Source organism: Hemiscyllium ocellatum, chromosome 3 (assembly GCF_020745735.1).
Source record: "Hemiscyllium ocellatum isolate sHemOce1 chromosome 3, sHemOce1.pat.X.cur, whole genome shotgun sequence".
NCBI classification, from domain to species: Eukaryota; Metazoa; Chordata; class Chondrichthyes; order Orectolobiformes; family Hemiscylliidae; genus Hemiscyllium; species Hemiscyllium ocellatum.
Window position 1 is genome coordinate 29088562 of NC_083403.1, and position 15042 is coordinate 29103603.

Consider the following 15042-nt stretch of genomic DNA (forward strand, 5'->3'; position numbering starts at 1 on the left):
TGCAAGTTGTAAAATACATATTGTCCTTAAATCTATGCATGATTTTTCATTTACTTTGATATTTGTTGTTGACCATATGAAACTATGGTTATCTGCGACACAAGGTGAATCTCCCATGCTTGTGTTTCAGATTGAGAACACCCAAAAACCATGAACTGGAAACTGTACATAGTGGTGTTTCATTTTGTGGTTGAACTAATAATCCAATTAACATTGGCCACATCTGTTAGTAAACACATGAAAGCACATTTGTGAGTCTCCAAAATGTACAGTCAAGTTAGGAAAGCTGGATTGAGAATGATGGAAGGTGAGAATAATTCATATCCCTTTGTCGAAGACTCCTGCTGAGAAGGACATGACATCAATATCGATTTACATGACCATTTTAAGCATTATCAAAGAGATATAACATCTAATTTGTGCTTAAAGCTAGTTGAATGGTTTAAAGTTTTATTCTGAATTATCAGTGCTAGTTTGATGAAAATATGTCATATTCTACGTAGCAAAGTGATTTCTCAGCAAACAGTCGTTGGTCAGTCACTGGTCCAGCTGTGTTCTTTAGAAACCAGAAACCAGCAGCATTGTTCCTAGAATATGGTTACTTTTAAAGTTCTTCGAATATGGAGATTTTTCTCCAGATGTACTTGTAAGCCTAATTTCTCGTGCTGGTGTTTTCCAGATTGTACATTTCCTGTTATTCACCTCCACTTGTCTCTCACTTGTAAATCTCCACTGATCTTTCATTTCCAGTCATATGCTTATGTGAAATGTCGCTGGCTCAATTACTCGCTGGCTACAACCATTTGCCAAATACATTTATTCAATGGTTTCATCTCAACAGCCTGAAGCCGAGTTTGTTCTAGTCTGCAGTTTGGAATCTGGGTTGAATTGGTGTTAGGGATCTGATGGGAAGAGAAATCAAGGCCACTACTCCATAAGCCACACCACAAATATATAATTCCTACAGTGTGGAAGCACACCACTCAGCCCATCAAGTCCACACTGACCCTCAGAAGACCATCCCACTCAGACCCACCTTACCTCTGCATTTCCCATGGCTCATCCAACTAGCCTGCACATGCCTAGACAGTATGGGCAATTTAGCATGGCCAATTCACCTAACCTGCACATCTTTGGACTGTGGGAGGAAACCGGAGCACCCAGAGGTAACCCACACAGATACAGGGAGACTGTGCAAACTCCACACAGCCGCCCGAGGGTGGAATCAAACCCAGGTCCCTAGCTCTGTGAGGCAGCAGTGCTAACCACTGAGTTACTATGCTGCCTATAGAAGTCTCTTACTTTTAATACCACAATATTTCATTTGTTTCTCTCTATTACTACCATCTAGAACAAAAGGAACTAGAATCTTCAGTAAACTCAAGAACAACTCTCTCGTTAAGAACAAACTTACCCTTTAATTAATTGGCAAACTGTGTACCAGTCATACCTAAGTCATATCCCTCCTAATCCTAACACACTACTCATTAATATACAAAGTTATAAAACACACAACACCAGGTTATAGTCTAGCAGGTTTATCTGTAAGTACAGTGGTGTAGCCACTGTACATTAGCCAGTAACAGTGATTGGCTCTCCCTCTTTATGGGCATTTAAACGGGCATTGGATAGGCATATGGAGGAAAAAGGGCTAGTGTAGGTTAGGTGGGCTTGGATTGGTGCAACATCGAGGGCCGAAGGGCCTGTACAGCGCTGTATTTTTCTATGTTCTATGTTCTATGTACACACTTGCACTTACTATAACCTGGTGTTGCGTGATTCTTAACTTTGTCCACCCTAGTCCAACGCCAGCACCTTCACATCATGAATATACAGACAGGACAAGATAGCAAAGCTCTGAAGAGCACTATGAGATTGAAAATATTAGGTGCAAAGCATCCTGTTGGTCAAGAGTCCAGACTGTAAGAGCAGACTGTGTTGACTTCTCTCAGTTCCTTCATTTTCCTGTTGACAAGATCAAAGTGATGGAAGATCTTCAGATTGGAGTTCAGATTCAGATGTGAGACAATTAGAAGTCCTGATGTGTGAAATGTTATCATTTTTTTTTCAAGCTAGCTTTTTAACTTTTTTTTAAGGAATGTTGTCTTCCTGATGGAGAGAGAGCGATTTGGAGAGATCATGGAGAAGTGGGGTTTGATTTCTGCCAGGTTTCTACCAACTGCCACTTTTTGTGAAGAGACAGAATTTACAATTTCTAGCTTGGAGGTCATTTCCCAATTGATAAAATATAATTTACTGGAAAATACAACAAATTCAGATCAGAGGACGTTGCTAGGCACCCTTCAGCAAGGGGCTCTCTCCAAAACCCAACTTGTCTGTCTGTCAATTATACATAATAACACAATCATGTATCTCTCTTTTAAAGGCCTATTCTCCCAAAATCACTTGATTTTTATATAGAGTCAACCATCCCTAGTTCTTTTTGACCTTTTCATTCTTGAATCCTAAGAAGCCACATGATAAATCCTCTGCAAACTCTGATCCAAACCTTAAATTTCCCAATTCTCAAAATCTGTACACGTAAATGCTTCTAATGTGTCTTAAGTATTTATAGATGTGTTTCATTACAATATAAATATGACACTTATCATGACACAGTAAAAATAACCTTCATTCGTTCCTTATACAAGATTTTTATTGCTACCTTTTTAAAATATCAAACTATTCCAGCATTATTACGTTCTTGATGGTGCATCTGAAATGCTGTTATCTTTTCCACTGATATGAACAATTCTTATATTATAAAATTGAATTAGCAATGATGATATAGTTCTAGCATTTTGACTTTTAGATTTCTCTACAAAGGCCAAAGGATTGTGGTAATTGTAAATTAGTTTCTCTTTCTGATTTTGACAGATGTGAATTTCAAAACATTTGAGACCGAGTAAAATACCCAAGGTTTGTTTCCCACTGGAGGGTATTCCTTTTGATAGTGATTGAGTTTCTTGGAAATGTACTCTGCTGGTTTCTTCACATTTAGTTCATCATCTTGTAATGGAAACAGATCCACTTCTAAGTTGCCACCATTAATTCCTGTTGTTAAATGGTTAATGAAGACACAGGATCATTCATCAGGATCGCCTTCAACTTCTCAAACACAGTTCAGAACTCATTGTCTTTGCCTGTTTTCATAACAGATCTGTTAAAGGTACAGTAGCAGTGCTGAGGTTAAGCACAAATCTTTGAAAGAAGTCACACATCTTCAAAGATCTATGTAGTTTCCTGGTTAAGCTTATGAACAAAGAATTCTATCAATCTCTTTGGTTGTTCTTGGCACTATTTGCCCTTGTCCTACAATGGGTACCAGCTAAGTTACCCTTGTTTTTGCAAATCACCTCGGCAAAGTTTTATTACCAGGTCAGTTAGCTGAGACTATTTAAATAAACCGTCCAATTCTTTCATATATTCTTCCCAGGCATTTCTATATATTATACATCATCCAAGTACACAATTATATACACTAGTTACAAATTGGTTCATTCATGTTAGGAATATAGCTGGAGCATTGTTAAACCCAAAAGGCATGTCTCAAATATTTTTCTGTTTGCTACAACTCTCTTTAGTTCCTGATATCAATAGGACCAAGGGAGTGCACCTCCAATAAATCAGTCTTGAACAGTGAGACATTACTAATCTTCTTGCTATAATCATCCAATGGAGGGTTTGGGTACAAAGCTGTTTTCATCACCGCATTTACTTTTCTGTAATCTGTGCTGAATCTAGGAGGGAAGACAATGACCTAGTGATATTATTGCTTGTTTATTCATTGAGAGACACCGGTAATGGTCTCAGGTCCTGGGTTTAAAACCCATCATGGCAGATGTTGGAATTTGAATTCAACACACCCCTGGATTTGTGAGTCTAATGTTGACCATAAAACTGTCGCAGATGGCTGAGGGAGAACCGCCCATCTGGTTCACTAATGTCTTTTCTCAGGGAAGAAATCTGCTGTCCTTACCTGATCTGACCGACATGTGACTCCAGACCTATAGCAATGTGCTTGACTGTCAACTGCTCTCTGGGGTAATTAGGGATGGGTAATAAATGGTGACCCAGTCAGCAATGTCCACATCAGTCAATTAAGCTTTTTGTTAAAATCAGATTTGGGAACAAATAGCACAGGAGAACTCAGGATAATTTGACTAAGTTCAGTCAAGTGATTTTTTTTAGATCTTTGTTTTCACCTGAGATTGTTTTCACCTGGGATTTGAATGCTGAGATGTTGTTTCATTGCTACTACTTCCCTTGGCTATCCACAACTGTGGGTCTCGACACATTTCTTTGAATTCCATAATAATCTGACAAGATTGTTCCAAGCTATTCCTTAATGACAGTGTCTAACTGTCTCAGTAATCCAGCTAATCAGATAGTAACAGGTTTGCTTTTGTGATTTTTCTGCATCTGTTTTATCTCCCTCTCACTGTCTCTGTCATCCTCCACTATCTTTTGCCTCTGAGACACTTGCTCTTTATTTTCCTGTCTCCAATGATGCATGTTCATGTGTTTCATCATCGGACAACGGATTCATTTTACTCCCATTTGGAGGATCTGTCATGATGCTTTTGATCATGTTTAGCTGCACTTGGGCTTACCATGACTTCACTTCCTGTTACTAGCCTCCCTTGGTCATGTCTATTCAGTTGCCACAAGAGCCAGCAGAGATGGGGATTGATTGGGAAAATACCGGTTACTGCAAAGGGCCAACTGGGTAGAGGAAGAAAGGTTTTGGTCACATGATTGACAATGCCATTCCAGAGAGATCTTGAAGGCGAGGGGGAAAAAAACCCGTATTCCCTTTCTTAATCCAATGAACTTATTGATGAATGTCAACCATAGAATTCTCTTTGTATGCACCTTGTATTGATAAAGTCCGAACTGTTAATTCCAGGTTAGAGAATGCAGGCGGCCAGTTACAGACGGGGAAGATCACAGGTTTCTGGGAACTTCATGGAAAGTATGAGATCATTGTGAACTGTTCAGGTATTGGAGCCAGGGCCCTTACTGGGGACATGAACATTTATCCTGTAAGGGGCCAGATTCATAAAGTTCACGCCCCTTGGCTCAAACACTTTGTCCATGTAGGCGATGGCACCTCTTACATTTATCCAGGGATCTCCAGCGTTACTTTGGGTGGAACAAGGCAGAAAGATGATTGGCGGATGTCAGTCGACCCGTCGGACAACGAGGCCATTTTCAAGGGGTGCTGTGCTTTAGAACCAAGTCTCCAGCGCGCTCGTAAATTATTCGAAGGAGTCGGTCTGAGGCCTGTCAGAGCCGCGCTGAGGCTGGAGAAGGAGAAGCTGGAACGTGAGGGGAGTCACATGTACCTTGTGCACAATTACGGCCATGGGGTGGCTGGAGTTTCCCTCCATTGGGGAACCGCGAAGGAAGCTGCCCAACTGGTGAAAGATTACTCAGCAGAAATAGGCACCAAAAGCCTCACGGGAAACATTGTGTAGCTACAAAAAACAATACTGAATGCTGAGCATTAAGGCTGTCACGAAATTGAAAGTTTAATTGTGGTTAACATCGTGGTTAAAATTTTTTTATCTCAAATATTTTGATCTCAAATTTAATTGCTATAATTACTGTATCACTCTGCTTCGTGCTGGTTATTGAAGCTATTACTGTTGAGGTCCAAAAACCAGCATTAAAACCCTGTCATTGGACTAGTTATCCAGACACCCCCTCAACCCCAGGCACTGTTCAGGGGACACGGCCTCAAATCCTACCACAGCTAATGGTGAAATTTGAATTCAGTAAAAATTGTGAAATAAAGAGTTGACCTGATTACAACCATGTATCCACAGCTGATTGTCACAACCCCATCTGCTTCACTAATGTTTTTGAGGGAAGGAAATCTGCCGTCCTCACCTGGTCTAGCCTACACGTGACTCCAGACCCACAGCAATGTGGCTTACTCTCAATTGTCCTCTCAGCAATTAGAGATGGACAAGAAATGCTGGCCCATTCTGCAATGCCCACATCCAGTAAATGAATAACAAAAACGACTTCCTAATTTCTGGAATCGGTGTCCTTGTTGCCATGACAGCTGCCCATGTAGTCATTGTTCCTGTGATGTCATTACTCGTAGGTAAATTTGTTCACAGCTTGTCGATGGATCTCAGAGACTGCTGCTGCATGTATCATTGACAGCAGGGCTACAACCTTGTATTACAGAGACTAAACCTGTTACCTAAGTTGGATGTGCCTGTGCCACGGAGCAGTTGAGTTCAGCCTCTGATGTTAAGCCTGCATCCTGCACTCTTCTGCCACCAGGCTAACTGTCTTCAGCACATAGCTTTCAAATTTGCAGCAAGAGGATGATGAGGTGGGGCTGTCAGTGGGAGTGATGGGGCAGCCAGTGGTGAAGGGGGTTGGGCAAGGGAAAAGCAGCAGCAATGGGCACACTCTCCTTCCAGGTCCAGGGCAGTGGGATGTACAATGACGATATAAACAACACCATCTTACTATTCAAGGTATTGACGGGAGATGCATTGCTCTGGTTGCGTGGTTAAAATAGCCAACACCTTTTTAGATGTTCAGGTCAACCTTATAGTTTTAGATGAATACAGTAGGTAGAAAAGGAGTAGAGAGTCTGGTAAAAACATTGGCCACAAGAATGATTGATTGGCCCTGATAATTTGAAAAGTAGGAACCTAACCCTCCCTATCTCTATAACCTTCCCCAGTCACTCCAACCCTCCCTATCTCTCTACCCTACGTTTCCGAGTCCTGTCTGTCCCAGTCAGTATTGTCATGATTCCCTCTACGGGAACCTGAGGTTTGCACTTTCTGCAATATTGTTTCCAAAAATTCTAAAATATTTCAAAATTGTAAGTAATTGTATGTAATGGAGACATTACATTATGAAGAAATTGCGTACTCAACTAATTTTTGAGAATATTTTGAGTCCAATTGGGAACTTAACTCTTGATGCTGTTCTGAGATTAATTCTGGGAGCAAGTGGCTGTTGAGTGAAATAATTAATAAATGTGATTGTAATTAGTGACAGACTGCGCCACTGAAATATAGTTCATTTCCCACAGTATTCGAGTGTTGCATTATATGATTTCACTCAATAGTTGCAGTGGCTAACCTGGACAATAAGGTGTCAATGAAAATCTTCTTATCATCGCTATTGTACTTATTGTAATTTTTAAATCTGAACAGCAGTTATAGATTTCTAGTTGACTGTTTGCCTTAACTGTTCCATTCTGTGTGGATGGTTTGAGGTAGTACAAATGTGACAGAACATGAAGCATTTTCAATAAAATACATGATTAAAAATCAGTAAGCTGGCCATTATTCATAGGGCCCAAAAGGAGGCCACTTGTTCATTTGTGTCTGTATCAGTTCTGCAAATGAGCTTCATGGCTTAGTGCCAATTTCCTGCCCCCCCCCCCCCCGTGGAATCCCACTACAAAGCCTCCCTCAGCCCCCAAAATATCCACTGACCATTCCTCTCTGTTTCCTATCACTCGGCCAATTTTGTATCAGTGTTACTACTGTCCCTTTAACACTGTGACCTCTAACCTTCCTCTCAAATCCGTTGTGCAGCACTGCATCAAATGCTTTCTGGAAATCCATGAACCCCAGATTAACTGCATCATCCTCATCGTCCCTTTCTTCAAAACATTCCAGCAAGTTAGTCAAACATAATTTCCTCTTTAGAAATTTATGTTGACTCTTCCGAATCAATGCAGCTTTTTGTGATTATCAATTCAATCCTGAATAATTCTTTCTAGAAGCTTTCCTTCCACCGCAGTTAAGCTGATTGATTCTATGACAAGCCTAGCAACTACAGACAGAGATATACAGCACAGAAAAAAGGCCCTTTGATCCGTCACATCCACGCTAGTCGAAAACAGCCACCTAACTATTCTAATCTCATTTCCCAGCACTTGGCCAATAGCCTTGTATGTTTTGGCAGCTCAAGTGCACATCTAAATACTTCTTCAATGTCCTGAGGGGTTCTGCCTCCACCACCCTGACGGGCAGTGAGATTTCCCATCAGCCTCTGGGTGAGAATGGTTTTCCTCATGTCTGAACCTTCTGCCCCTTACCTTAAATCTATGGGGCTTGGTCATTGGACCCTCCATCAAGGGGAAAGCATTTCTTCCTGTCTACCCTATCTGTGCCCCTCATAATGTTATACATCTCAATCATGTCCCCTTCAATTTCCTCTGCTCCACGAAAATAACCCCAGTCTGTCCATTTAAGGTGACATCCTGGTAATATTCCATTGCACCCTCTCTAATCCTCATCCCTCCGATTAATATGGATCCAAAATTGCACACAGTGCTTTGTCTAGCCATGGCCTAAGCAACCATCTCTGATAGATCAAGCACAATCTCCCTGCTCTTAAATTCTATGCCTCAACTAACAAAAGCAAGTATCCCATTGCCGCCTTAACCATTTTGGCACCTTGTCCTGACACCTTAAGGAACCAGTGTACATGCACATCATCCTCGCTGCTTCCCAGGGTCCTATGGTTCATTGTATATCCCTTTGCCCTGTTTGTCCTGCCCAAGAGCGTCAACTCACATTTACCTGAATTGATTTCCATTTGCCACTGATCAGTCCCTCTATATCATCTCGTATTCTGAGGCAATCCTCCTCCGTATTTACCACCGCACCAATTTTAGTATCATCTGTGTACATATTGATCAACCCCTACATTCAAGTCTAAATCGTTTACATAAACCACAGAAAGCAGCCCCTCCCCCCGGCACTGACCCCAGTGGGACACCACTGGGCATGGACTTCTAATCAGGAAAAACCCCTCTGAACCAGCAACTTCTGCTTCCTGCCACTCACGCGATTGTGGATCCAATTTGCCCATTTCCTTTGTATTCTATAGGCTCTTCCCTTTGCTATCAGTTACCCATGTGGAATCTTACTAAAAGCCTTGCTGAGGTCCAAATAGACCATAACAAAAACATTCCCCTCATCGACATACCTGGTCACCTCTTTGAAAAATTCAAGTTTCTCAGATATGACCTCCCCTAATAAACCCATACTGACTGTTCTTGATTAATCCCGGTCTCTCCAGATGCAGGTTAATCCTGCCCCTCAGAATCACTTCCAATAGTTTCTCCATCACTGAGGTTAGACTGACTGCTCTGTAGATTCCTGGATTATTCCTTCTGTCTTGATTAATATTACCACATTGGCTGACCTCAGCTCCTCTGGGACCTTTCCTAAGGCTAGAGAGGGATTGAAAATATTTGACTATTTTTGAGACCCCTTGGCCCCCTGCCCAGCACTGTGGGGCAGTCTGAGCCCGGGCCGGCCTGGGAGATGAGTCCGGGAGGTGAGTTCTGGAGCCAAGTGCACATGACAATAGAGACTGTTCTATTCTTTTCTAAACTCTGATTGCAGGACCACATCCCCCTTCCTCCCCAAGTCATTGGTACCAGTGTAGACCATGACTTCTGGCTGTTTACCCCCTCCCCCAGAAGAATGTCCTGTAGTCACTCTGAGATGTCCTTGATCCTTGCACTAGGGAGACAATGTACCATCCTGGAGTCATCTCCACGGCCAGAGAAAGGTCGGTTGAGCGAATGGGTCTGCTGTCACCATTGCCCCTCCTTTTTTCCTCCTGTGTAGCCAGGCAGCTCTCAGAACCACAAATGTGGCTCTGAATGCACTAATACCCTCGCAGTAACCCAGGGTGTTCCTGCAGCGCTGACCTCAGTCCCCCATTCCTTCTCTGCCTCCAGGCCCTTAAGGTGTGACTCCAGCCACCACTCACGCACTGAAACCCACAGCTGCAGCATGTGGCTGTCTCAAACACCAGGAGGCGCCATGTATCCCCACATATTACATTCCACGCCGCTGAGCTGTGCTGCTGCATCTTATTTCACCTTTATGTTAACTCTATTCTGCCTTGGATCACTTATATTACTTTATTATATTGATCCTGACTTTTCCTTATTCCTGGCATTTCTTTTAAATACAACCATAGATACTTCTTTAAAAATTTCCAGTTGACAGAAATTTTAAAACAGTCCCTAATAGCAATTTCTTACCAAGTTACTGAAAAAGAGTCAGATAAAATATGCCTCCTCTCTGCCCTTCACCAGACTCCCTACTCAGCACAGTTACTTTTTGCAATAAGCCTTACTAAAAGCAACTCTTTCCTGTCTGCACTAAATCCCACTTTAAACCAAATTCCCAAATATACTCACTCAGTCACTGTCTCACTCGGTCACTGTCTCACTCGGTCACTGTCTCACTCGGTCACTGTGGCACTGGGTCACTGTCTCACTCGGTCACTGTCTCACTCGGTCACTGTGGCACTGGGTCACTGTCTCACTCAGTCACTGTCTCACTCGGTCACTGTCTCACTCGGTCACTGTGGCACTGGGTCACTGTCTCACTCAGTCACTGTCTCACTCGGTCACTGTCTCACTCAGTCACTGTGGCACTGGGTCACTGTCTCACTCGGTCACTGTCTCACTCAGTCACTGTCTCACTCAGTCACTGTGGCACTGGGTCACTGTCTCACTCGGTCACTGTCTCACTCGGTCACCATCTCACTCGGACACTGAGGTGCACCCTTACTCCTTTGTTTTACATGTTTAACTTTCTTTTTAATTGCATACTACTGTTAGGGTCCTACAAGTTAAAAAGGTACATGGCATTTGTGACTGCTTATGTAATAATGACATCCCATTAAATTATCAAACACAAATGAGATCCTTAGTGTACATTCTTGTTTACAAAATATTATCATCATTTTGGGCATTGTTTGAAAAGAAATGTCAAATAAACCTCAAGACATCAATGAACTTCTTCAATGGGAATTAGCACCATTTTGGAATAGTGGCATGGAATTGCTTTCACACTTATGTGATAACGATAAGTACAAATACTTGCAAAAGTAGGATTTGATTGAATGCTCCTTTAATGTTAGTCTTCAGTAAATGTCCATGCGGTTTTCCTTTATAAGAATTACTTTAAGGAAACTGATGCAAAATCAGTGAGTGAATCATAAGCTTTTAGTTTGATAGTTTCTAAAGGTAGAGTGTTCTTAAGTTCCTTCTATTGATTGAGTTCCATATCATTGTTGACAGTTGCAAGTTACAAATGAGGATGTGGGTCAGTGGATAGTTGCAGTGCCAGCTTTTGCCCAGCAGATGTCGCACACATGCTGTATAGATGTCACCCAGCACAGCCCATCCACTCCCAGGACTGAGACAGACAGATAGATAGTTTATACAGGAGCTCTTCTCGGGATCCAAAATTCAAGGGTGCATTTCCAGCAGTGACGCTGCTAATCCAACCAAATGGGCAATTCATCTTTGCACTAAATTCAACAGACTGATGAATGTGTTGCTATCAAATTCCCATGGGCAGGATTTTAACAAAAATAAACTGATTAATGAGTATTCTGAAAATAAATGTCATCAGCATGTTAACCGCTTTGCTAAGTACAATGCCTTGAGGAATTTCTTCCCTCTGATATGCTGAGATTGTTCAAACAGTTATGTAAAGATAGAGTTAATATGGCACAGAGGAGGCTATTCAGGACATTGAGTACCTGCTGATATTTAATGACCTGGTTTGAAACCAGTGGGAGGTGATGAAGGGCAGAGTTAATCATTGTTGGAACAGACCTCCAAAAAGTGGTCTGCCTACATCTCATTAATCAAATGGTTGAACATGTCAGCTCAGAGTTTTGCAAAGTTGGAAATTAAGAAAGTGCTGTAGGCTGCAATCCTGCAGACTCACTCTGAGTGTCACATTCAGCATTTTCACCAGGCAGGGTGATGGGTGATGCACTGAAATGGTTTACAGAGGTCAAGGGTTTACAGAAGCAGCTACACCTCTAGCAATTAGCTGCTTTCAAGCAGAAGTACTTTTGGTCACCCAGGTCTCTGAGAAATCATTAGTGGGCTTTAGATACTTGAAGTACAGGTCTTAATCTGCCAGAATTTGGAGAAGGTGAGTACCATTTAGATGTCTTTTGGAAGATATCAGATACCCTTTTCAGTTTGTTAAGAGTGGCAGTGAATGTGCAGATAAGGTGGATAAGGTCTGGGGCAATTCTCAAATCATTTAAGTCCCTTGCTCTTTAAATTTTGAGAAAAAAAATCCATCCAGACTGAAGTTAATAAAAATAGCTGCTCGCAAATTGAATGGATGTTGTCAGCATAAGCTTCAGATCTATATTTATCAAATGACAGTATTTCTACTTGACTGTTTTCATAAGCTACCATCACAATGTGGGAGCTGTAAATTCAGTTAGCTGCATAGCTCTAAGTTGTTTTAAAACAAGGAGCATGATTAAATATTAAGTTGGCTCAGGAAATTAAAGGTCCTGAGAATTACAGAGAGCATAGATTGACATAGGGAGGATGTGGAAGAGGGATCCATGGACAGTGGTGAGAAGTGCTCAGGTTAGTATGGTGGGAAGGAGAGGTCAGTGTGCCTGCTCTGTCGCTGTCGTACAGTGCAGCACGTCTTCCAGTCTGTGCCAACCGTGCACTGTGTAGGACGAGGTCAGCTCACTGCAGCGTTAGCTTCAGCTTCCCATGATCATGGAGCTGATCTTTCATTTCATTCCTAGTGTCAGCAAAGGACAGGTTCTCATCTGCCTCGTCAGGCAGGAGATGAGTGGCACCTCACCGGAGCTCCTGTCTGAGCTGACCTGCCAGGCGTCACTGGTGTGGGGCGTGCTCAGCCTATCACAGTTGGTTAGCAGCTGCTTCCTGTGCTGTAACCTGCACTGGCAGCATCTCTTTGTTTGAATTCCCTTACAGAATGTGGGTGTCACTGGCGAGGCCACCTCTAATTGAACAGAGGGCCGTTTAAGGGCCAACCGCATTGTTCTGGGTCTGGACTCACATGACAGTGTCTTATGGTCATTATTAGACTCTTAGCTCCAAAACTTTAATTCAACTCACATTCTGCCATTTGCTGTGTTGGGGTTCGAAGCCAGCTCCCCAGACATTACCCATGAAGCTATGGAGTATTGGCACATGATAATGCCATTAGGCTATCACTTCCCCCTCTCTTGCCTGTTGAACCTGGTTGGCGTGTTACACCTTCCCCACACGTTTCCCCCCCTCTCTCCAGCCCTTGTAATGCAGTTTGATTGAGTGGAATGAGGGGAATGAGGATAAGGCAGCCCACGCCCCTCCCACTGCACCCCTTCCCTGCTCTCCCTGAATCTTATGCTGCCTTGTATTTCCCTGGCAGCGTACCTCTGAGTTTTACATTGCACTGTTCACAGCTGGAAATAGGATCAAAAGCTTTTGGACTGAAATGGATGAGGGATGTTTGCCAGTTACTGAGACAGTTTAATGAACAGGCTCTTTAGTCTATGGGAAAATGACTTTGATGCCAACTCATTAGCAGCTCAGAGCCCGTTCATAACTTGAGTGAAGAGTTTATGCTTTTAAAAGTGCAAGATTATCATAACTCACAAAGTACTTTTTGAAGAAAAAAACAATCATAATGTCAATACTGTCAAGCAATGCTATTGTGGTATGGATTGTTAATTTTCATCTTGTTGTCTCCTGTCAGTCCCTGATGGGGGCTGGGTCCCAGGTTGCCCTGTGCACTGTGGGGGCTGATCTGGAATGAAGCTGACTCAGTGAGGAACAGGTGGTAGTCGGAGCTGTCAATCCAGCCTCTTGTCCCTCCACCTCCAGCCCTTAGAGACAGCGAGGGTTCAGGAGAGGGAACCAGTGGGAGCAGGCAAGCAGGAAGAGAGGAATGGTCCGGGGCAGCATCAGCAATGAGAGGGTGGACGAGGGACTGGGAGACATTGTAAACCCTAAGGCCTGATAGTAAGAGAGCAGATCAAGGAGTGGCAAAGATTGCTCCCTACTGGCAGACTAACATGAAATGACTAGAAATTTATAACGTCAAGTAAGAATGTACAAATCACCAATTAAAGGGAAACAAGATAAAACAGGAACTTACTGTAGTTTAATATAATGATTATGGGCTGTTTGACAGTTTTAAGCTGTGGGTGAATGATGTATAAATATGCCTCACTATTCTATTGTGTAATTGTGCGTCAGTGACACGTAGCAGTACCCTGACTATTGGTGACTGTTAGAATATAACAACAACATACTGCAGAGTCCAGACTAGCTGGACTGTTGTACTGTAAATAACAGTAGCACAGATTTCAGACATGTAATCTCAAAGCTTGTACAACGTCCATAAACATCCGTCCTAACTCACTTACCCATTATTAGACTGCACTGATGAGAACAGTGCCTGTAATCATTCTTGGATAATTCATTATTCTTTTCACTGGACTGAATCTGTAATAGCTTCATGAATCAATTATAAGCAATGAGAAAATGCCATCACTGATGCTTGTAAATCACACAGTACTCATTTGGAATGTCACGTCTCACCCTCTGCCCCAAGTGAAGGTGATCGCAGCATTGATTTTACCTACCAGCCACATGCCCCTCATGGTGCCCAGTCTGAATCAAATGGCATTGTGTTACTGATTTATTTTTTTCACCAGTCAGTACAGTTTTGAGGTAAAGGAACTCATTTCCTTTGTGTGCACTCAGGGAAGTAAATGAGTAGTGGACTGCTTGAAGGCGAGGGGATGGGGAGATTCTAGTTAGAGAGCAAAGACATTGTGGAGCTAGTGCACATCATGGAGGAATCAATGGAATGAATCCGAACAGCAGGGTGTTTAAATGATACACACTGACTGGGGGGTGGCAGGTTTTTAAAATTCAGTCACGCAATGCTGGCTAAGGCAGCATTTATTGCCCATCCCAGAGAGCAGTTCAGAGTCTGGAGTCATGTATAGGCCAGACCCAGTAAGGATGACAGTTTCCTTCCCTAAGGGACATTAGGTTAAATTCACTACAGAATGGAAACAAGCCTGTTGGCCCAACAAGTCCACACCAACCCTCTGAAGACTTACCCATTCAGACCCCTTCCCCATATTTACCCCTGACTAATGCACCTAACAGTATGGGCAAGTTAGCATGACCAATTCACCTAACCTGCACATCTTTGGATTGTGGGAGGA

At 42.6% G+C, this 15042-nt stretch overlaps 1 protein-coding gene across 1 annotated transcript in view; it reads left to right on the top strand.

The window, feature by feature from the left end:
* Positions 1 to 15042, top strand: part of LOC132835181 (D-aspartate oxidase-like) — a 43306-nt gene that overhangs the window by 9885 nt on the left and 18379 nt on the right. The window contains exon 4 of the mRNA XM_060854540.1: positions 4910 to 5476. Within this exon, the coding sequence (XP_060710523.1) occupies positions 4910 to 5476 (567 nt within the window). The remainder of the gene's footprint in view (positions 1 to 4909; positions 5477 to 15042) is intronic.